This window comes from Opisthorchis viverrini (genome assembly GCF_000715545.1).
Source record: "Opisthorchis viverrini unplaced genomic scaffold opera_v5_152, whole genome shotgun sequence".
NCBI lineage: Eukaryota > Metazoa > Platyhelminthes > Trematoda > Opisthorchiida > Opisthorchiidae > Opisthorchis > Opisthorchis viverrini.
Window position 1 is genome coordinate 1,015,873 of NW_008751808.1, and position 21,675 is coordinate 1,037,547.

The following is a 21,675-nucleotide window of genomic DNA, read 5'->3' on the forward strand; positions in this document are numbered from 1 at the left end:
CCCTCGCTGCGGAGTTATTTATTAGAAAATGCCAACTGACCGGTTATAGACCATTGGACAGAGAAGCAAAACTCTCATTCGCATCTTATTTACAAAAACTGGACATCCATTTTCTCTTGAACACGTCTTCTTGAACTTTCCTGGATATTCATTGACCCCAATCATTCATTGCTCAAATCCAAGCAAATATCACAAAGCGACTCCACAAATTCCGCAACATATCTCCCCTTCACAAGAGACGGAAAGCGAAATTCCAAGAAAAACACATACTACTCGCATGCCACCCCATCAGTGGTATCACCGTTCCATCAGGTCAGTCTGTTGATAAGGGTCTTGTGGACACACTCTACTGGTCCTCCAATTTTGGGGATGAAATAGGCTTAGTGCACTACTTCAACTATTGTGATATTACACCGGCATTCACCTGCTGGCTTGAAGTGAAGCATTCCAGCCAAGTACTGGTTGAAGAACTTAAACGTCCTCCTACACTCTGCGAGTATCCCAGCTCATAATCGTGAATGTCACAACTAAACACGTCGTCATACCACACCAGCCATCGTGTGGTGTGATCAGCTTAATTCTAAGTTTTCTTTCAGTAAGAGCGGCAATAACAGGAGAGAACTGCAGCCAACAGCACCTAGTCGTTTGAGGACTTCATTCATCTGAGAAGCAGGCACCCGGAATTCGATTGGGCATAGAGGACTCACAACCATTAACAAATTCTTCCCTAGAGCGGTGATTCTGGAAGATAAATAATCGCACCAGACCACATCCACGGCAGAACTAGAAACCATCTGGCGCATTGCTTGCAAAATCCAGCCGAACTATCACGATTTCGGTCGGAAACTTTTGTGCCCATTGCTCTAACTACCCGGCATCGAATCCAACTGGTCGAAAGAAAACTGTCAGCAACCTAATGAGTAGTGTTCCTTCAACTAGTCTCTGTTCAATACAATTAACGACACTGACGATAAGCTTGTTTTTGTCAACCTGGAAAGTTCCACATTAGTTGATGTAGTTAAACGTTTACCCTGGCCTTAGCGTCATTTTCGTGAACTAATTATTCGCTGTCATAGATTTTTTAATCAATCACACGGCTGCGACAGGTGTAGCGTAAGGCTAAGCAAATTAAATTAGTGTCAACGAGAAACTCGAATCAGCCTCTTGTTTAAGAAGAAAACCGTTCAGCAGTTATGTCTTTAGAGTTGTGCGACATTGTAAGGAGGTCCTCACAAAATGATCTACTTCATCCCGGAGTCGGTTTTCCAGTGAACAGAGTATCAATCTGGTGGCTTTACTACTGTGTCGCCATTATTATCACAAGCGATGTGTAAGCCATCGTGTTTTGACCGGTGGTCCGTGGTCAGCTTTGAAATAGAATGTGTTCTTGACAGGAGGAACCCTTTCGGAAAGAAGCGAATTCCTGGAAGGTCTTAAGAAATCTATCCCTCCAGCAAGCGAATCTCTTCTCTTTTTTTGTCTTTATTTGTTGACGCTGGCACTACTGCACTCCGTCAACTGACCGAAAGGGAGTTTACTTACTCTATCCATCATCAGGACTCTCGTCAATAGCTCCTCCGTAAAGTACAGATCAGAATAAAAACCATGAAAATTCGTTGCAAATCCCAAGTGATTAGTTTGGACGTTGACAGTCATTTCTATCGAAACCTGAAAGACTTTCGAGCAGAAAGCTCATGGTAAACAGGGTGAAAAAATCGAGAGATGGGTACCTGAGGATCTTTGGAATAAATAAATACTTGTTTATGATTTACTGCCGCTCAGACTAACTTGAGATGGTCTTGACTGAAGATTCGGGAGAAGACTTTACAAGGGAGGGTCTACACCACCTGGTTGAACGTTTCCCGTTGCGAGATCACGTAGACTCTGTTAATTTTTGTGGCGTTTCTGTTTCCCACTGATTTATGTGAATAACCAGGAGAAATTGAGGATCTTTGTTAGATTTTTCCAACTGTTGCACTGAATTCCAACGTTAACTTTTGTTTGGTGAACATACCCCCACAGAAGATTGGTGTGTGAAACTCACCGACCAGGTTATATAGAGCAGGGACGAACGATCTTTTGACTTTTATGGTAGTTCTAATAAACGGACACAAGTGGCTCACGCTTGTGGCTCCCCACTAACGCCTTTCCAACATAACCATACGGTTTTGGACAGTGCTGTGAGGGCAGNGTTCTGTGGTTGGTCTGATCGGAAGACGAATTTCAATTACAACAAGTCAAAACAAACCGAATACTTCGGTAGTTTCTGACTCGATCTTAACAGGCTGTAATATGGTACGGCGCCACTAAATTTCGGTATGACGGATTAACCAGTCCGAAATGGTTGAGTGAGCAGAACTTCACAAACCAGAAAAGTCAAACGAAAAAGATCCAACGTCGAAATTCTTCCGAATAACCCATCGCTTGGTAGGGCGAATGGACAGTATAAGCCTTCGATCGATCTAGTTACCTATCTAAGAACATTTGTAGTCAAGTGACAACCCTGTTCGTGCCTATGAATGAAATCGGAAGTAGAATGTAAGGTTGATGGAAACCCGGGGACTGCGCCTACCTGATGAAGCTCAAGAAGGGCGAAACCGGTTGTGGGCTGTCGAAGAGTTTTCAGCAACCTTGTGAGTAGCTTCCTTCATGGAAATCGGAAGTCATTTATGATTTTTGGGTGCTTCTGACTCCTTTTAACTAATGGTCCGGCTTGGGAAATACAAGACTATTGAACCAAAAAATAAGAGGTACAGGTCTGTTTCTGGTTTCTATCCGCGCCAAACAGGATTATGCTAAGCTATAGTTGAATGTTTGAGCAGTTAGGTAACCCATTGTCAGCTTACAAACAGTCACATCCAGTCATTCAAATACTACCTTCGTTTGATACAAATGACTGTCGATCGAAGTCTTGTCGCCAAACGAATACTGAGAGTTGACCTGACATGAAAAGTTGTAGTGGACTTTGATCCTGTGTGTTCACGAGGATTAGACCTTGGATAGCCACCGTCGGATCACGATCGATTGACCAGCTCGCAATAAATACAGGGGTGGCGAGTAAATCTGCCGATCAACAATCGTTGATCACAAACGAAGTTGTTGCTCACATGAGCATGATGTCGATTGACGAGGGTTTGAATCGAGAGTGCATTGAAGAACATAATAGGTGAGTAGTTCGATGGCTATTAATAATAATAATAATATTTGCTATCAATGATATTTACTCAGTCTACCTGGCTGTACCGGATACATTTAACTTCTAAAACGCTCAATTTAGAAATCCTCAAAGGTAGAATTTAAAATATCCCTGTAAAACGTGGAGTGTTGACTGGCTTTTCTGAAAAGATTAAAAGTTGAGCAGACTATTTGACAAGGTAGTTTAGATAACGCCTGGCGAATCTGGTGGCCCACAGTCACTCTTTGGTCCTCACATGAATTAAGCGCCATGTGGCCAAGATTCCCAGCCTACGACCAATTGTAACACGCAAAATTTTTCTACAGATACTGAACCTTGGAAGTTGATCGGTCTTCTGTTGATCTGTTCGCCGGAAAGGGTAACTGACTCACCTTTCAAAGTGACGTATTCAGTGCTGGTTGATTGAGGCAAGTCTATTGCCCAGCTCGGCAAACAGATTTGCCTCATTAACTATCAGTGAACTCGTCTGAGATACCTCTATTCCAACACGTACCCAACTGCTTGGAGGTGGATTTTGGTGACCCATCTGCGCATCGGCAAGTAAAGGGCTTTCCCCAGTACGTTATACACCAGTCGGCAGGGAATTTAGAGTCCTCTGTACACAGATTTCCAGAAGGGTAGCAGCGGTCAGCTGAGACCTGCGGTAAAGAGGGAGAAATTGCTCACAAGGTTGCTGGAAACTCTTCGGCAGCCCGTGGCATTTTCACCCTTTTTCGTCCAATCAAGTAGGCACAGTTCCAGAGTTTCCGTCAATCTTATGTTCTACTTGAACTCAAGTTGCACGAACTTAGCGAAATACACTCATTTGCATACCAATTCGGTTTTGACTGGATATTCAACTGTCGAACATCTCGTTTATGAGGTTTTTCAGTTACATGTGCCGCACAATTGTGCTCTTCTGTTTCAATTGTTTACGTGGTTGTGTAGTACACAAGATACAATCATGTAATTGGTCTAATAACTTTGCAAATCAATTTGGTTTTTACGGGAGACTCAATTGAATCTCTCGTTTATGATGTCCTCCAGCTGAATGTGCTGCAAACAGGCCGCCTCATGATTCAGTTGGCACGATATTCGAGATCTCGCAGTATATTTTCATAAAGAAAACTACTCACAAGGTTTCTGAAAACTCTTCGACAGCCCAGGACCGGTTTCGCCCTTCCAGTTCGGGCTCATCAGGTAGGCACAGTCCCCGAGTTTCCGTCAACCTTATGATCTACTTGAACCCAAACTGGACTGTTTTCGGACTACATCATAAACGAGAGATTCAGTTGAGTCTCCCGTGAAAACCAAATTGATTTGCAAATGAGTGTATTTCACGAAAACAGTCCAATTTGGGTTCAAGTAGAACATAAGGTTGACGGAAACTCGGGGACTGCACCTACCTGATGAGCCTCAAGAAGAGCAAAACCGGTCGTGGGCTGTCGAAGAGTTTTCAGCAACCTTGTGAGTAGTTTCCTTTATGGTCTAATTACTATTGTGGCTGCTCATTAAACAATAATTTGGTTTGGCTGAATGAATACTTGTGCGAATGATCACAAATGTGGGTGCAGGAGACGATTACCGCTAAATTGCAAGCTGGTTAGTACATGGTTTCACGCAGAATTAATGTCGCATGAAAAGCAGTCATACTAAATTCGATGTTAACGGTTTTGCTGTTCGTTCGGGAGAGTGTAGTTTATCCATCCTGGGAGACAGGCGTTTCATCTGCCATGTGTGTCACACTTTTCCTTGTATCTAGAGAATACTTATACAGAAGCGATCACTCTTCGTTGGGCTTTAGATTTTTTGTTGGATTTCACTATCTTTGAAGAGAATTCTGACAGATCATCCTGCGGACTACACTTCAAGGTGTAACTTTGTTGATAGTGTTCCTCAGGAAATATTGAAATCATAGACACCTGTACTTTTTATCGCACAACCAGGCAACCATGCGTTCCTACACGCTACTCACTGGAATTTGATCGTATGGTGCCTTAGCATCATAAACCGAAGAATCGTTTGTGCGACTGCGAGATATACGTGCTGATTCCAATCGCAACTTTACTCTCTGCGGCGTTTTACCAACAAGCCGCAATAATTATTGATGTTGATATGAGGAGATTTTGTCTTGTCAGTGCAGCTTATCTATGCTGAAAAGCTGAGCAACACTACACAACTGTTTCTTCCTTCTTGGGAATCATTAGCAGTGTTGTGTTCAACCACCTGCCGGAAGTTCGCGGTTTCGAAACCCCTTGAGTTTCGTGAGAACCGCACTACCGATTATTCCCAACAGGGATGAAACAGCCATATAGTGCTTCTCGGTTTCTCAACGTGGATTGACTTCACTGACAGCATTAAATCTTTGTTGAACAACCATTGTTGCCAGCTTTTCTAGCCAGCGCTCGATTGGATTGAATGCAGCGTTTTTTCCGTCTGACCAAAACATTTCTTTGACTCAAGGCTATTCAAAAACGTGGGCGACGTGCCACATTGTCTGAACAGTCACCCACTAGAATTCTCCACCAAGTAACCATCAACAGCAGACATACCATATAGGGAAACTGTTGTAACTTGCTGAACGGTAGTGCAACTCTGTATCGATACCTTGGATTCCTGCTCCGCCCACTATGGAATATCAAAAGGCACGGTAGCTCTACACAGCCCTTTATGGAGACAAAGGAAAATTATTACAACTGTATTTATAGGGTAGTCACAGAGTGTTCCACAAGGTCGTGCCAGAATCTCCGTGAGGGGGTGAGAAGCGTCGAGTCAAAGGTGCTTTACTCGGATTGGCTGGCATTCTGACCAATCAGGGTACGCCTTCTTTTGGCCCGTTTCCTGCACGTGACATCCGTCCAGATGATGTGGTGTTCGGTTATTAGGGACGGCTGGCCTCTGTACAGATACGTCATACATTCCCATGGGTTTGCTGTTGAAAACCACGCTACTTTAAACACGTTCTCACAGCCAAACCGATTGACTTTGTTTCGGATCAGCGATAAACCACTTTGTTGAATGTTTACGTGAACGAGTCTTGACTGAAATTAGCGACAACTTCAGCGGGATTCAGCTAAGTGTCCCATCAAGTTCAAATTCGCATGCAAATAAAGGTATTCGGATAATTCCTTCCGATTGGGGCTCAACTAGATGATGGCTGTTTGTTTGTCTGCTGTGTTGGGCAATGTGGTTGCAGACATCTCACCATCAACCGAAGTGACATCACCATTGCATCGTTGGTCGGACTGCGTTTAGATGTATGAAACTCTGGTTTATCTGTCCCAAGCCTTTCAACCTTCACGAGTGAAAAAGCGATTGACACTGGAATCTAAACTGCCGATTGCTTGGTTGAGTTTCTAGGGTTGGAGATCAATAACCTGCATTGCGTGCATATACTAAAGTACAGAGTTGGAAGAAGCCGCCGAAATTATAGTCAATAAGAAGATAATCTTGCTCTGTAGGGATAATGAAGTAATCCCCTGATTAGACATTTCAGAACGGATGCCACAATCTGGGTGAGTTGGCATAGCCTGCTAGCTACACTAGAGTCTCCAATTCCTGGAGACGCCACCCTCTTTCCTAAAAAAGAGATTAGGTTCACGACGCACGATACTGAGCTGTACTCTAGTTCCAGCCTCAGTCAGAACCAAACTGTTCTAGCTCAATAAGTGTTACTGAAACAGTTGAAATGAAACTATAATTCTGCTTCAATTCACGGCTAACTGAATGGGAGTGTCCTTCAGCGTGTGATGCCTACTTATCGGAAAATAATCAATTAATAGTTGCAAATTTTATTAAACACAATATATATGGCTAGGGGAGCCAGGATATGGGTAGGCACTCTATCGGAACCAAGATAGGGTGTGCGATTGGATAAGTTTACAAACTATCCGGGTTCCAAACCGACGCGAGAGTCTGTACACTGACTAGCGTCCTCATTCTGATCTGTAGCCAAGTTTTTTTCCGACAAAACAATGTAGAAGCAAACTGGCTTGAAGTTTAGTTTGTATTTTACCAAAAGCGGAATTCCTTCTAGGATGCTGTTTCTAGAGAGCTCGGTATAAAAACGTGTCGAAATTCATGGAAGAGAAGAAAGAAAGCGTTCAGCTGTAGCACCCTTCCGGTGCCTAGCTGCCATGCCACCCGAAGGAAGCACGAGGACTGGGATACTGCCAGCTTGCCCAAGCCCAGACAGAGGAAGTTGAGAAGCGGAGGTTGGATTCGAAACATGGACCTTCCGATCAGTAAATTCGCGCTCTAACCACTTGGGCCATCTCGCCCATGGACATATCTACCAATTAGCCTTGTTTTTTTTTTAAGGAACAGTACCATAAGGCAACCAAACATATGGGATGACTGAACCAGCCTGTGCATAAAACTATCAAGGACTCAGGTTTCGGAATCTTTCAAAAGACACCACTGTCCGATGAAGTGGGGTTCTAAACTCACATGAGATAGACTTCCTCATAGAGGGACTGACCTGAAGTAAACTTTATATCTCATCCTTAGGAAGCTTAATCACACTCAACTTCAAGACCAGTTCAAAATTATTGTAATTAAAACGGTAGGTCTTCGGAAAGCACCCAAACTACGCAACGTAATGTCACTCTGAGACTCACTGTGACCAGGCTACGCAAGTTGGCCAGATAACTGGTCGAAACTTGGAAAATCTCCCCATGAGACTCCGACATGGCAATTTGCAAAGGATGCATACGTTCTGTGCCGACTGTCAGTGTACAAACTGTCAGTGCATTCACAAAATCCCTTTTTTATACACCTCATCACCTAGTTTATTTTCATCAGACTGCAGATTTGCGTGAGTTTATTATCGCTCACAAAATTCTACAGACATTACTTTGAAGTATTCAATATATAATATGTATCACACGTTATATACATACGTAATATATAAATATCGATTTTCTGTGCGGAAATCACTTTGGTAGTGATTTCAACGTTGTGGAATTTGGCAGTCCCCTTCAACCCTTATTAGCAGATGTCTTTTCAGATATGACTGAAGAATAGTTTTCTGATCATATTTCAGTCACATAACTCTACAGGTGATACGTAGACGGCGTTTTACTTTTCCCAAGCTGCAGTCACTTTGTATATCGTTACAAACTATGAACGGCTCACACTCAAAATTTTTCGCAGGTGTTGGAATAGAAACTGAGCAAGACCTCACATTTTTGCGTATTTCGACGACGGACACTCCGGATAGTACTTGGAAAAGTTCCGTGTGGTGAACGGACCTGGCAGTAGCACAATTTTCTCCGGGAATGTACTTGTACATTACTTTGTGTTTTCAGTGTGCGCCAGGTTGTCTTCAAAGCAAATGGACCAGAAATCGCATGTCTTTTGCGGTTCATCGCGCTTTTGCTATCAGCATTCCTACTTGTCCTTTTGTGTTCTTTTGGGACACTAGCAAAACTGTCAGATGGGTGAGTCTATCCGTGCCCTCTGACAGACTCAGATGCACTTAAAGCCATAAGGACAGCGCTCAGGACCAAGCTAGTTGCACCCTGAGCTATGATGGTATCAGTAAATTTGGAAACAAAATGAAGTTGGAATTCGGGAAATTTGTGGTTCAGTATTCAGGTAAGCAGAGTAAATCGATTCGGTTGGATTAGAGGCCACAAATTGACAAACCAGGTTGCAATCAGGGGATTGTTCCTAGCCAGTTTTCCATGCAGTTTACATTCTAAGAGAGATGTTGAAGAAAACTGGGGCCCAATTGGGATCAAACAATACCATAGTCCACATTACATCAACTGGAAAATTTTTCCGAGGTGAGGGTCCCAGTGCTGTTAATCCGGCATCAAATAGTAGCCTGCTGACTAACTGGTACATCTTTCTAACCCGTCTTTCACTCTCTAGACTTCGCGCCTTGCACGGATGTGCACCACTGACGTTGGATCCGGAACTGGCAAGAAAGGCCCAACTTCATGCAGAGGAGTTAGCCGCTGGCAAAGAACACATTCAGTCGAATGAGTATGGCGAGAATGTGGCGATGCGGAAAACAGAGAATCAAACCACGCTTACTGGTATGAGTACAAATATCTGTTTAAGTGTATCTAATATTAGCTCCCAAACGAATCTATCTGTGGGAATTCACTCGACTGCCTACTTATCGCCTTTCGTACGGACTCTAATTCGTTTCCGTCATTCAGAATCTAACTTGTATGGTTCCTATCCGAAAAGCAAAGGATTCCTTTTCGAGAAATACACCCATTTGCAAATCAGTTTGGTTTTTACGAGAGAATTCAAATCTACTTGAATATCTTGCCAACTGAAACATAAGGCGGCCTGTGTGCAGCACATTCAGTTGTAGAATATCATAAACGAGAGATTCAGTTGAGTATCTCGTGATTTTAATTCTCGAAAACGGTCTAATTTGGGTTCAAGTAGAACATAAAGTTGACGGAAACTCGGGGGCTGCGCCTACCTGATGAGCCCGAACTGGAAGGGCGAAACCGGTCGTGGGCTGTCGAAGAGTTTTCAGCAACCTTGTAAGTAGTTTCCTTTACAAAGGATTCCTTGTTATTGTTCAAAAGAGTTTTACTTTTAACTAATCTTTGTATTATTCTTAGAAGACATTGCTTTCCAGAATAACCATCTCACTTCGCTTACCTCACAGGTAAACAGGCAACTCTCATGTGGTACCGGGAAATTGCCTCCTATGAGTTTGGCGTGGAAAATCAACTCAATTGTGGTAAGTGATAACTCTACACATATTAGGAAAGTATGTTCTTTGGGCGAGAGAGGAAACTCGATCATCCAATCGCGATCCGAAGCATGTTACTAGCCGCAATTAGAGTTGAGCAGTGGAAACATTCTCACGGTTGGCGTTTTACAGGAAGACAAAATGTAATAGGTCCAGTATCATACATTTCTTCGGAATGAAATGATTTCCTTTTTTAAAACAGGGGCTTATATTTGTAATGTACTACTCATAAGGTTGCTGAAAATCCGTCGACATCCCACGACTCTTTTCGTCCTTTTTGATAGGTAGGCGCAGTCCCCGGGTTTCCGTCAACCTCATGTTTTACTTGAAACAATTATTTAATATTTTGTTCACTTGGTGTTATTGTTCATTCAAACAGAAGTGATTAACAAATACAGGGTGTCTCGTAATAAACGCAAAAATAATACTCAGGTTAAAACTTCAAAACTAATTTGAACCTTTGTTATTTTTTATGTGTACATACATGCATTATAGAGGTTTACTTTAAATAAACTGGCATTACAAAAAATGTTGAAAAAACTGCCCCTTTCTTCTATAACAAGTTGGAGGTGATATGAGATGTGAGACACAGAATGTTTGACTTCTTCAAGCGTCACTCGTGCACACTCCTCTTCAATTCTTGCTCTACGGGTAGAGATGAAGGTGGCGTCTCATAATACGATGAACGCTGGCGCGTTGAATGCTGGTCAACTGAGACATCTGAGTTATTGATGAAGTTGCCATGGTGCTCTGGGACTAAAGTTGCTCTACTGTGTTCTGTACAATGGGCGCTCTTTCATCACTCAGAGACTTTCTCCCTTTGCCAGGTCGATCCATACAGATCCAGTGACTCAAATCTCGCAATCAAGCGTGTACTTGTCGATACGGTGAAAGGATCTTTGATGAGACCATGTTTGGTCTTGTAACCACGAAGTGCAGCGGTGGCGCTTTCACCAAGGGAATAATAGAATTTCACAATTTCAATGCGCGTACTGACATCCATCGTAGACAGAAAAAATGCCAACACCCGCACACAAAACCTTTATGTTGCTACCAATGTTGAAAGATTTTGTTATCCTTCCTTCGATCGGCTACGCTCAATCACCCAATCAAATTTTGCGTCTATCATGAGACACCCTGTATTTTTTATAGTTTTATTATTGAATTGTATTTTCTTGACATGAAGATCTGCCAGTTAGAAGAAAAAGTGAAACTTGATGATATGAAGGTCAAATTAGAAAACGCACCTTCTGAGGACAGTTGCAATGATTTCCTCATCCATTTCCCCAATAGGCGAGACTCGAGAATGCAAAGACAGTTACTTATGAACGGGTCATCCGAAACAAACACGAGCGCAACAGATTTTGCTGTCCCGTTATTAGGTCGCATTCGATTTACGATTCCGTAGCTGTTATCCTTTAATTTGAATCGACCGGTGCATGTTCAGTTCCAAAACATGCAGGCGCATGGTCTAAACGTAACATGTAACACATAAGGTTGCTGAATACTCATCGACACGACCGGTTTTGCCCTTCTTGTGGTTCATCAGGTAGGCGCAGTCCCCCAGTTTTCGTCAACTCTGAGTTCTTCTTGAACCCAGGCATATTCATTCTCATACCGCAGTATGTTGGATGTACGATTCGTTAACACGGGTAGATTCATCAGGTAGGCGCAGTCCAACAGTTTCCGTCAACCCTGAGTTCTAATTGAACCCAGGCATACTTATTTTCAAACCACTGTGTTGCGCAGTATGTTGGATATACGATTCGTTAACACGGCTGAACAGTAAAGAAACTTATACCATCCAGCCTTATTTCCGGTAACAGGACATCGATAATCTGTGTAATCTACTAAACCTTAGTAAGTACATACTACAGTGTAGCTGCCACTAAACCATCCCGAATTTTTACACAAAGTGACCACGCCATCCCGAACGGATATATGCTCGCACTTTTCTTTCGAACTGGAAACAGTTTGCTGAGAGGAGACTTTCGCCTGCCCGGAAGGCTTTCTCGCTCAGCTTCCTTCGAGAACGTCTACAGGAAAGTGTCCTGCCACATAGCGCAGCCCATCAATCCACAAAGTACAATCCACATGGTTGGGTACTATCTAGAAAAAATGGTCGACAGATGGTCAGTCTCCTGATTACAGGCGATTACAATTGCACCAAAACTACCAGAGAATAGCCGATAAGACGTTGAGAGGCCTGTTTGGGAACCAGAACTCCTGAAGCAATCCAACATGGTGAAAGTATTACATCCAGTGCTTTAAAAAAGCAGACTCATCTGACACGTAAATCTTTCCACGCTGATTAGAGGCCAAGAGTACAGAAGTAACAAAAAGAATCCTGGATAAGGAATCTATCCAAAAGGTGACTCATAGAGGAACGGTAAAACATACTCATCAGAGTACTTAACTTCAACTTCAAAGGTGCCACAAACCTGGAGTAGTTGTTCAACGTAGAAGTACATAGGAAATCAATCGGATTTGACCAGGGCACTCAGCAACAGCTTTGACCAACTCATCATCCTGACCATCACACGCAACAGGAAATTCAGCGTCAACTCTGGCCAACGGGAAGAAGCAACGAGTTGGTCATTCTGCCAGCCGACAAAGAACGCCTAACACTGATCATCTTGGCGAACCTGGTAACATGAATAAAACAAAGGCTCTACTCACACTATCAGCCTGTTTGATCCTATCTTGTTTTCGCAAAAGCATTCTTCCACATAGGTCAACTCCCGTGTTCGAACCCATTCGCACATGCACAACCCCATGCCTGCAGTCTTCGATTGGCGTTATTTTCCCCTGTTTTTTCCGACTGATCGATAGCTTTGTTCTGTATTTCGAGCATGGTCCACCTGAATTTTTCAACCTCCGTGGTTGTGTAGCCGGAGCCAGAGTTATCGTAACGTTCTGCGACTAAGCGGAGACTTTGACAGCCAATCGGTATGTTGGATCGATCTGTGGTCATAGCCGCCCACGCACGCCAAGTGAGTTGCAGCTACGCGTCTGGAGCGAAGAAAATGAACGCGAACAAACGATAGCCAGCCAAAATGGCTCAGAATGGTGTGGGTCAATTTTATTTGAGTAGACAATACCGGAATCAAACTGCTATCGTGTAGATGATATGTTATTTGAAGAACAGCAACATCTCTCTGGGTCTTTGCGTAGTTCCAACTACGCACAATAGCTTGTACATCAGAAAACGAACTTCCAGTATTGTCTTGGAAGTATAGGCTCTTAACAGTTAATAGTACTTCTTTGGTGAAACTTCTCACATAAGGTTGCAAACGAATTTTCGATCATCACCAGCTTCCACGCAGACATCCACTGAAGTTCCGTTGCTAAGATTGAAATGTACTCGAGGAGTTTCTGTATCGTTCGCCTCATTTATCGGTGTTCCAAAGAACCAGAAGGATAAGATCCGGTAATTTGACAGGGATGGATTGAAAAACTGTTGAAAACTAAATTACAGGAAATCGGATATGCTATTTTACATCAAGTGCAGAGGGGCCAAGTCGTCTTCCTCCGGCTTGGCGAATGTCTGTACGGAAGATCAGCCATGTATACAAACTGGGAGTAACCCCTGCTCGTTTTCTCTCTCGCAATGTTGGAACAGTAGTTCTGGACGAGGCCTATTCTTTTAAGTGTCAGTTGGGTTTACTTTCTCACAAGATTGATTACCTACTATTAAAATTAGAGTACTACTTTACCTTATCGAATACAGCGGGATTCAAGAAATACTCTGCATTAAGTCACACTTCACCCAAGGAGACACGTCCTCACTCAACCGAGAACCTCATTTCCTTTATAGTTCAATTCCATTTTATACATCCATCTTCTAAAAAACATACTAGCAGTATTGGTTTGGTGCTCTAGACTTTGACCGGTGGGCGCGTTTGGTATCCAAAATGTTGACATCTGTTTAACTGTACTAAGCTAAAAACATACCTTCTCTTAATATACATTCAATCTCTTAGTATACATTCAAATCTTACTATGTCTGTTAATATCGATCGGCTGGTAGGGTTGTCGATACGAACACGTTGGTGGAAATTCGTGCGAAGTTACGAGGTTACCAGGATTCAGGATTCTAAGGAATTCAACCCACAGGCTGAGACATGAAAACTCAGGTTGGAAACCACTTAATGTCACGGTCAAGAGTATGAACTTTGAAGCTGAATATCAGACTGCCAAATCGCATCACATTCACGTGATATATCCAACCAGGACAAGCACATACTGGGCTGACGAAAGCTAATACTTCATCATCAGTTATTTTTATTGTCCTGTACTCGTCATACTCTCCAAAAGGATCTTAAAAATTTCCCGAATCTTCATCAGTATTCGGCGCGTCGTAATTTTCAACGCAGTACGCAGCACGTTAGTTAAACTATACAACCCCCCGAATGGTAGTCACTTGGGTTAAACGTCCAAATCAATGCTATTGGAGGGGAGTGAACGCGCTATTATTGTTGCCATCAACATCGCCGTCCTCGTCAGAGTCAGCATTATCAGTGTTGACACCGATGCTTTGAGCCGTAACTGTACAACGATCGACTGGCAGTCGCAGTGTATCAGACCATTTTCGGTGACAAATTCATCCAATTGGGTTCACGTAGTCTTCCGGAAACGAAATAAGTACATTTGGATGTGGTATGCATATCTAATTTCAAATTCATTCAACTGTCTTGGTATGGCTCATTTAGTCTAATTCTATTAGAGGAAACACACCTCAAACGTGAAGGATGTATCGGACTACTAGTGTAACCGTGATACCACTGATGGGGATGCATGCGAGTAGTATGTCTTGTTCTTGTAAATTCGCTTTGTCTCTTGAAAAGCGAGATCTGTTGAGGAATTTGTGGACTCGCTTTGTAACATTCGCTTGGATCTGAGCAATGAATGATTGGAGTCAATGTATATCCAGGAAAGTTCAAGAAGACGCGTTCAAGAGAAGATGGATGTCCAGTTTTTGTAAATAAGATGCATATGAGAGTTTTGCTTCCCTTTCCAATGGTCTGTAACTAATCAGTTGGCATTTGCTAATAAATAACTCCGCAGCGAAGGCCTTCTTCCTCTCACTGGCAGCTTATGTGCGCTCAATGCCAGTCCATTCTCCAGAAATGATAACTGTTTCAATCGTTCGTCATCTTAAGAGGACGAAACAAAACAAATCATTCTAATGGTACGAGAGCACACTACAATGGATCACAAATGTACCTATGAAGTAATGAATTGGCCTTTGTGGTTAACTAGTCAGGCCAAAGAGAATTTCTACTGAAACTTCATTGCTTGTTTTCAGTATCCGTTCAAAGCAGTCACCAAATTTCTCAATGAAGATTATTCAACCTATGGACTAACCGACTTACTTTTGGGTTCCCACGGTAAGGGCACATCATTTACAACCCGCTATATGCGCAAACTGAAATCAACGTATTGGGCCTTTCTGTACCACATGCAATTTTCAAAAACTATCCTCTTGCCCAGGTCATTTCTCACAGGTTGTCTGGAAGTCCACTACGCATGCTGGCTTTGGGCGTGCTCTAAAACCTGATGGGCGCCGAATATTTGTTGTCGGGATCTACCTGCCCCCAGCTAATTTCAACAACGAGTGGACTGAAAACGTTCCGGCACCTCTCAGTGGAGTAATCTATACTCCCACACTCGAGGATATCGGTACGTGAGATGCTGACAAAACCATCATTGTTTCGAGCTCTTCTTTTGTGAAGGTGGGTGTAAAGGCCAATTGGTTTACGGCCGTTGGCTCTGTTTGGACGACAATAGTCATAGATTAGTAACTACAGCCAACACTGGGCATCTAAGCCACACGATCAAATAAATGGGAATTAGCGAAATACGCTCATTTGCAAACAAATTTGGTTTCCCGAGAGACTCACCTGGAACCCAGCTGAATATCTCGTTTGTGATGTTTCCAGGCAACTGAATGTGCTGCACCAGGCCGTCTCAGGTTTCAGTCGCNCACTACGATATTCGAGATATCGCAGTACATGTACACTCGTAATGCACTACTCACGGTCATGAGCTGTCGAAGAATTTTCAGCAACCTTATGAGTAGTGTATTATAAATGGGAATTTTGTTTATCAAAATCAGGTGGGCATATTCGACTGCCTTCGAAACCAAGACTCCAGGGGGTATTTAAACTGTCTCTGAGATAACACCAGCCAGCGAATCCCCGTGGACAATATCTTCATAGGGCGAATTTAAATAAAAACGTAAACAAGTGTTCAGTTTTGACACCTGTCCGTTGCCCAGCTGTCATGCTACCCGAAGGTAGAACTGTGGATCAGTGACGGGTTGTCCAAGTCTAGACAAGGGCAATCGAGATGCTGGATTCGGGTGCGAACTGCAGACCCTTCGGTCACTAAATTTGTGCGTTAACCACTGAGCTATCGCCAGCCCACACAGTCCATAGCCCATATCTCATAGAGCGGGCTTAGTCAGTCTTCGATTCGCTGACAGTTGAACATCAGTCAAAGGTCACTTTTTCAGGTTTGTGAGACCTTTCTACATTTCGGACAGGTTGTTGACTCTGAAATGTTTATACACTGACGGAAACAGTATGATGACTGCGAGAGATATGTTTGTGAAAGTCATTGTTGATCGGGGATGAGCATCATTCAAAACTATCCTGAAGCATCCTGTTTCGGTTCTTACTTTTGAGGACCTAAATTTGTAGTATTCGCTGCTAAACTCTTACTTGCATAACAATTCATCGAAGAAGGCAGTGACAATGATCACTGTCTGTGGATTAACATAAGGAGTTCTTCTGTACCTAGGGTCAATCCGAACAAAGTTAAGGTATCCATGAGGACACACGGTCCTCCTTCCGGATTTCATTTTCTGAGGAATACTGCCTGTTTGTAGCCAGGTTTTTGAAAGCCATCGTTGATGCCATAGTTCTCAGCACTTTGTACACACATCCCTGACACTGGACTCCAAATGTCCGTTGACTTGTCCACATTTTGGCAGAGAAACGGAAGCTTGCTTTCAGGTGGTCAAGTGATCCGACGTTCAAACGGCTTTAATCTGCATAAGCTGATTTCTTTTCAATACCGTTTTCTGTTTGCACATACCTTGATCTGGTTCACACAATTTTCAACCATCGAAGTCAGACTTTTTTGGCTATATTCATCATCATTTACCTGCTACCGACTAGAAAAGTACTAGGTATTACTGAAAGTCCGGATGCAGGTTTCGTGTCTTCTTCGCTGTTGTGGCAGTCACACGTATTTTTGAGTATCCGTGGCTGAAGCGCCGTAAGTCCTGAGCCCCTCTGCTCCGAATCGGGCGACGTGCGTAACTCTGTTGAGTTGTGTTGCTGTGCTGTTATCCTATATGTAGGAACGTTTGCGTGTGTGTGGGCGTCAGCACATGACTTGTTGCTACCTTATCAGTCGGTAGACAGTTAATGTCAGATGAGTCCCCTTTGTGTGTCGTGATTTGTACGTGTAGGGGAAGAAAGCCGAGCCTTGGGATCAAGAGCTCGACTGTGAGCTGTGTAATTCTTTGGCGTGATTTGTGAGTGTAAGAAAAAAAAAGACAGATCTTGTGATCTAGCGAGTGTACAGTCATGCCTGTGGCGCAAGGGTGGCTACAGGGTCACAGCATCAACACTTTCTTTCCTGTGGAGGAAAGTGGATGCAAATTGGTAGAAGTTAGGTGACCATACTTGATAGATGGAGAAAAATCGACAGAGGTCAGTTAAAACAACTTATGTCTCCAAATATCCAAATTTCGCGAAACATGTTTGTAAGAAACTTTGGTGGGAGACAAGCGACCTAGGAAAACCTAAGCTTCTCATGTTACTGATGTGGCACTTCAAAGATTTTGGTACATAGTCTAATAATTTCCTCCATTTCAGAAGAAATCCCTGTTTCTCAGACAATTGGTAGCCGAGGGGAGGAAGGGATTCTGCCTTATGGCCTTACCGCTTGGCTTGCTGCAGACGAACATCCAGGAATGAATGGTTTGCCTAACAGTCAGCCATTGGCTCCTTTAAAACGTGATCACGGAATCCACACAGAGTGTGTGCTTCAAGAAAGTACGGTATACAAACGGAAATCTTCACACAAGTCTCTGGATGAGATGTTCGTTAACGTACGCGAGCGGTTTCGTCGATACAATCAGACAGATACCTCTGCCGAAACGTACGATGTTGAAACATGGTACAGTAGTCTGACAATGGACAAGATTATGGTGAGTTTGTGATTACACTGCAAAACAGGTGAAAATTTCCTCGCCTACTAGTTTGTGCCGTCGTTCAACTATAGATGAGTTGAGCAGGGTGCAATATTCATCTTGCGATTGATTTTGGAGGTTCAGGTTGCGTTGTCCCGTGAACAAGCCAGCGACCAAGCAGGGAACCCAAGATGTCAATGTTCTCTTCTCTGGCCAAACTAGGTCCTGGATGATACGGAGAGGTTTTGAATAGTTTAATTAGTCCAGCTCATGTTGAGCCAAAATTTAGTCCGAATGCGTCCCAGGAGTGGTGTTAGTTACTGAGTTTTATATTGTTTATCTGTTGGTTTGTAGAAGGCATGGAGAGACTGAGAAAGAGGACCTAGATCCGTCGTCATGAACACTAATTAGAAGTTTTATAGACTCAATTTCAAATGGCTAACGGTTCATAATTCGTCTTTGACCAAATCCATACCCATCATACAAGCCAGTTTCGGCAGTAGGATGATGCTCAAATAGAATACAAATCCGTAGTTAAGCACAGAACTCACTCTGAGCGATTAGACTGACCATCATGCTTTATGAGTCCACAGCGTATACTGGACGATTCTCTGGCCAAAACTTCCTTGGCCGCTGAGAATGACCTAATTACTGTCATTGAGGTTGTAATTCGTACTATTGCTGTTACGTCTGGCGCAGTGGGGAATACCATCACGTGCGATAGAGCTTTGGAAACGGTTGTATCTTACGCAGCTGACCCAGAACACCACTTGTCGGTGAGCTACGAAAGTTCTCTAATAGTTGTAGATGGTGGTGGGATTCGTAAAATCTATATTCTTATCGTTCCTGTCGGAAAAGTTCTGCTTCCGTTTACGCCAAAGGGGATAAGCGCTGGATTCGAGCTTGGGTCCTATTAGATCTCATCAGCACTACATAAGTACCGGGAGGTGAACTTTGGACGTCTGGCATACAAGGTGAGTCAGCACGTTCCCACTAGGGAGCCCAGAGCGTGACCTGAACTATCAGGTCTGAACAGACAAACGTGTTTACGCCTGAGCGATGTAACTGGTTTGCCCATTGCCTCAAGTGTCGACCCAGTAATTTGTCTGGTGGTGATGATCGACTAACTCAGTCAGGTAGCCTCACGAATGTTCGAAACTGTCTGGACAACATTCGATTGGTTGTAAATGGTTGTAAGTGGTTGTCTACACATACAGTCCCCCTCCTGTCTCTTGTTAACAAAAATATGATAACTTTATGTTACAAAAACACATCATTTGAAAAATCACTCCTTGCTGATTTTCAGCCGGTTAAACGGACCAGTGAGTTCCGATTTATTTGAAAATTCCCCGATAAAATTTGTTGTTTTCGGAATGGGCCTTTTACAGGGCTGGATCAAGCGATGGTCCTATCTGTACATCCAGTATCACCAGTATTCACTTCCCTCTGTTTTTATCTTTGTGTCTGTCACCGTTCTGGTGGAACTCTACGCAGTTGATCCTGTTTGCGGCCGAAAATTAACCTAGCTTAGTGCTTTTCCAAAGGTTTCCGGTCATACATGTGGTTTAGTGATCTAACTCCGGTAAAAAATCCCGTTTGGTGTTTACAAATGAACCAGCTCTAAATGAGCAAGTACTGCATCCCTGTCATAAGCAAATTATCCAAGGTCACGAAATTTCTGGTCACATCAAAACGGTAAAAGTACGCCACAGCAATGTTCCTTTTAGACGTTAGCCAGATTTACTGAGAGCGAGATAACCCAAGTGATTAGAACGCGAATTTACTGACCGGAAGGTCCGACCCGACCTCTGCCTGTCGACTTCCCCCGTCTAGGCTTGGGCAACCTGGAAGTATCCCAGCCCTCGTGCTTCCTCCGGGTGGCATGGCAGTTAGGTACGCAACAACTTGCACAAAACAAGGGTCTAAATCAGGAACATGATTATACCCCTGAGCTATTGATGCGGAAAACATTGTTTCAGGGGATAAAGTCTCGAAAGAGCAAACCTTGCTGAGTCTAGATCAATGTAGATCAGCAAGCGAACTTGGTTCGTAGTGTCTGAAGGTAATACAATCTAGTGTGAAGCATTCAGAATTAAGCCGAGTGAATTGAAGAAAACTAATCATGACCGACAAGACAACGAGCGTCCAACATTTGAAGATGATGATGAACGCTTCACTAGTATATATATAAGTGGATACCTTAAAGAGTGGTGATCTGTCCATTGTGAGCCAACCAATTAAAGTTCAACCTTGGGCTCACCTTGTCACTATATTGTTGTGGACAAGTAAAATTGCAGTAAATGACATCCCCACTGGAATTCTGGTTAACATTCACCACAAGACTCTTGGAAACTTGCGTTATTCAACTTCAATAGGGAGCATCATAATGGAAGTTTCTTTCAGCCTTCCACAAAATAGAGCCTATTATTCGAGGTAGTCCCACATAGACTAGTTGATTTTCCAGTTTGGATTTATGAGATGACGAGGTAATTACCCTCTTATTCTCGTTCAATAACAGAGCTCAGCCATCCACTCAACACTGAAACGGTAAGTCAGCTGTATATTTAAAAAAATTTGGTCCTATTTTGGTACTGTACAAACACAGTAGTTTGATAACTTGATGTTAACTGCTCAGGAAAAAAACGGGCGCGATTCCCTGTCTGTTCTCAGTTTGTAATGCCAGTCTTTACATTGCGGGTGGCTATTTCTTGACCTCTACCGTCTTTTTGGGCTGTCGAAGAATTTTCAATAACGCATTATAGTTTGAAAAAGAACACAGTGACGAACATTGATGTTTTCGGGGTCTCGTCATCAGGTCAGTACATATCTAATGGTTAAAATAGGAACGAAAAATGAAATACTCTGCGAGGTTAGTGAAATGAAAAACGTGGAGACACAAACGACTGGTTGTCTTCGCCCCCCCCCCAATGTCGCATCCAGTTGGATGCTGTGAGACAGTCTAGAGGGCTGTTGAGTGACACTGTAGTTTGCTGTGAATGTCAGTTTTGACCCAAAGTAACAAGGTGCTCATTTTGATATTTAACTAACTAGAATAAAATGGCTCAAATAAAGCTATAGCAACAAGGCAGACCAAATTTCTCAGATGATAAAAATGTGCGGAGTACTTTCGATTGCATTTAAGATGAACATCTTATTTGCAACACGAATGATGCATTAGTTTCCAAACCAGAATACCGTCAACCAAAGTTGCGACACTAAAGAATAAGCCAGCTATTTACTGTATCTTTATTTTGTCTTCGTGCCTTAATTTTCTGTGGTTCAACAAACTTTGAAATGGTTTCAAAAATTCAGAAGCCCGCCACGCACGGTTATATTGACTAAAACGGACAAACCTTCCGATCTCAACCCCCTGAGGCGTGTTTACACAGTAGCATGTATCTGAGTGTGTTCGTTTGGGCGAGCCGAAATAAACTGGGTGCATATTCTCATTTGCAAACAAATTTGGTTTTTCGAGAGACTCACCTGGAAACCAGCTGAATCTCTCGTTTGTGATGTCCTCAGGCAACTGAATGTGCTGCACCAGGCCGCCTCATATTTCAGTCGCTACGA

At 43.0% G+C, this 21,675-nt stretch overlaps 1 protein-coding gene across 1 annotated transcript in view; it reads left to right on the forward strand.

Annotated features, from left to right (window-relative positions):
* T265_06948 (hypothetical protein) overlaps nucleotides 1-21,675 on the forward strand; it is a gene marked incomplete at both ends in the record, with an annotated part of 40,396 nt that overhangs the window by 948 nt on the left and 17,773 nt on the right. Inside the window, 8 exons of the mRNA XM_009172351.1 lie at nucleotides 50-312; nucleotides 2,993-3,166; nucleotides 9,053-9,219; nucleotides 9,813-9,887; nucleotides 15,393-15,581; nucleotides 17,789-18,123; nucleotides 19,939-19,993; nucleotides 20,624-20,652. Of these exons, the coding sequence (XP_009170615.1) occupies nucleotides 50-312; nucleotides 2,993-3,166; nucleotides 9,053-9,219; nucleotides 9,813-9,887; nucleotides 15,393-15,581; nucleotides 17,789-18,123; nucleotides 19,939-19,993; nucleotides 20,624-20,652 (1,287 nt within the window). The remainder of the gene's footprint in view (nucleotides 1-49; nucleotides 313-2,992; nucleotides 3,167-9,052; nucleotides 9,220-9,812; nucleotides 9,888-15,392; nucleotides 15,582-17,788; nucleotides 18,124-19,938; nucleotides 19,994-20,623; nucleotides 20,653-21,675) is intronic.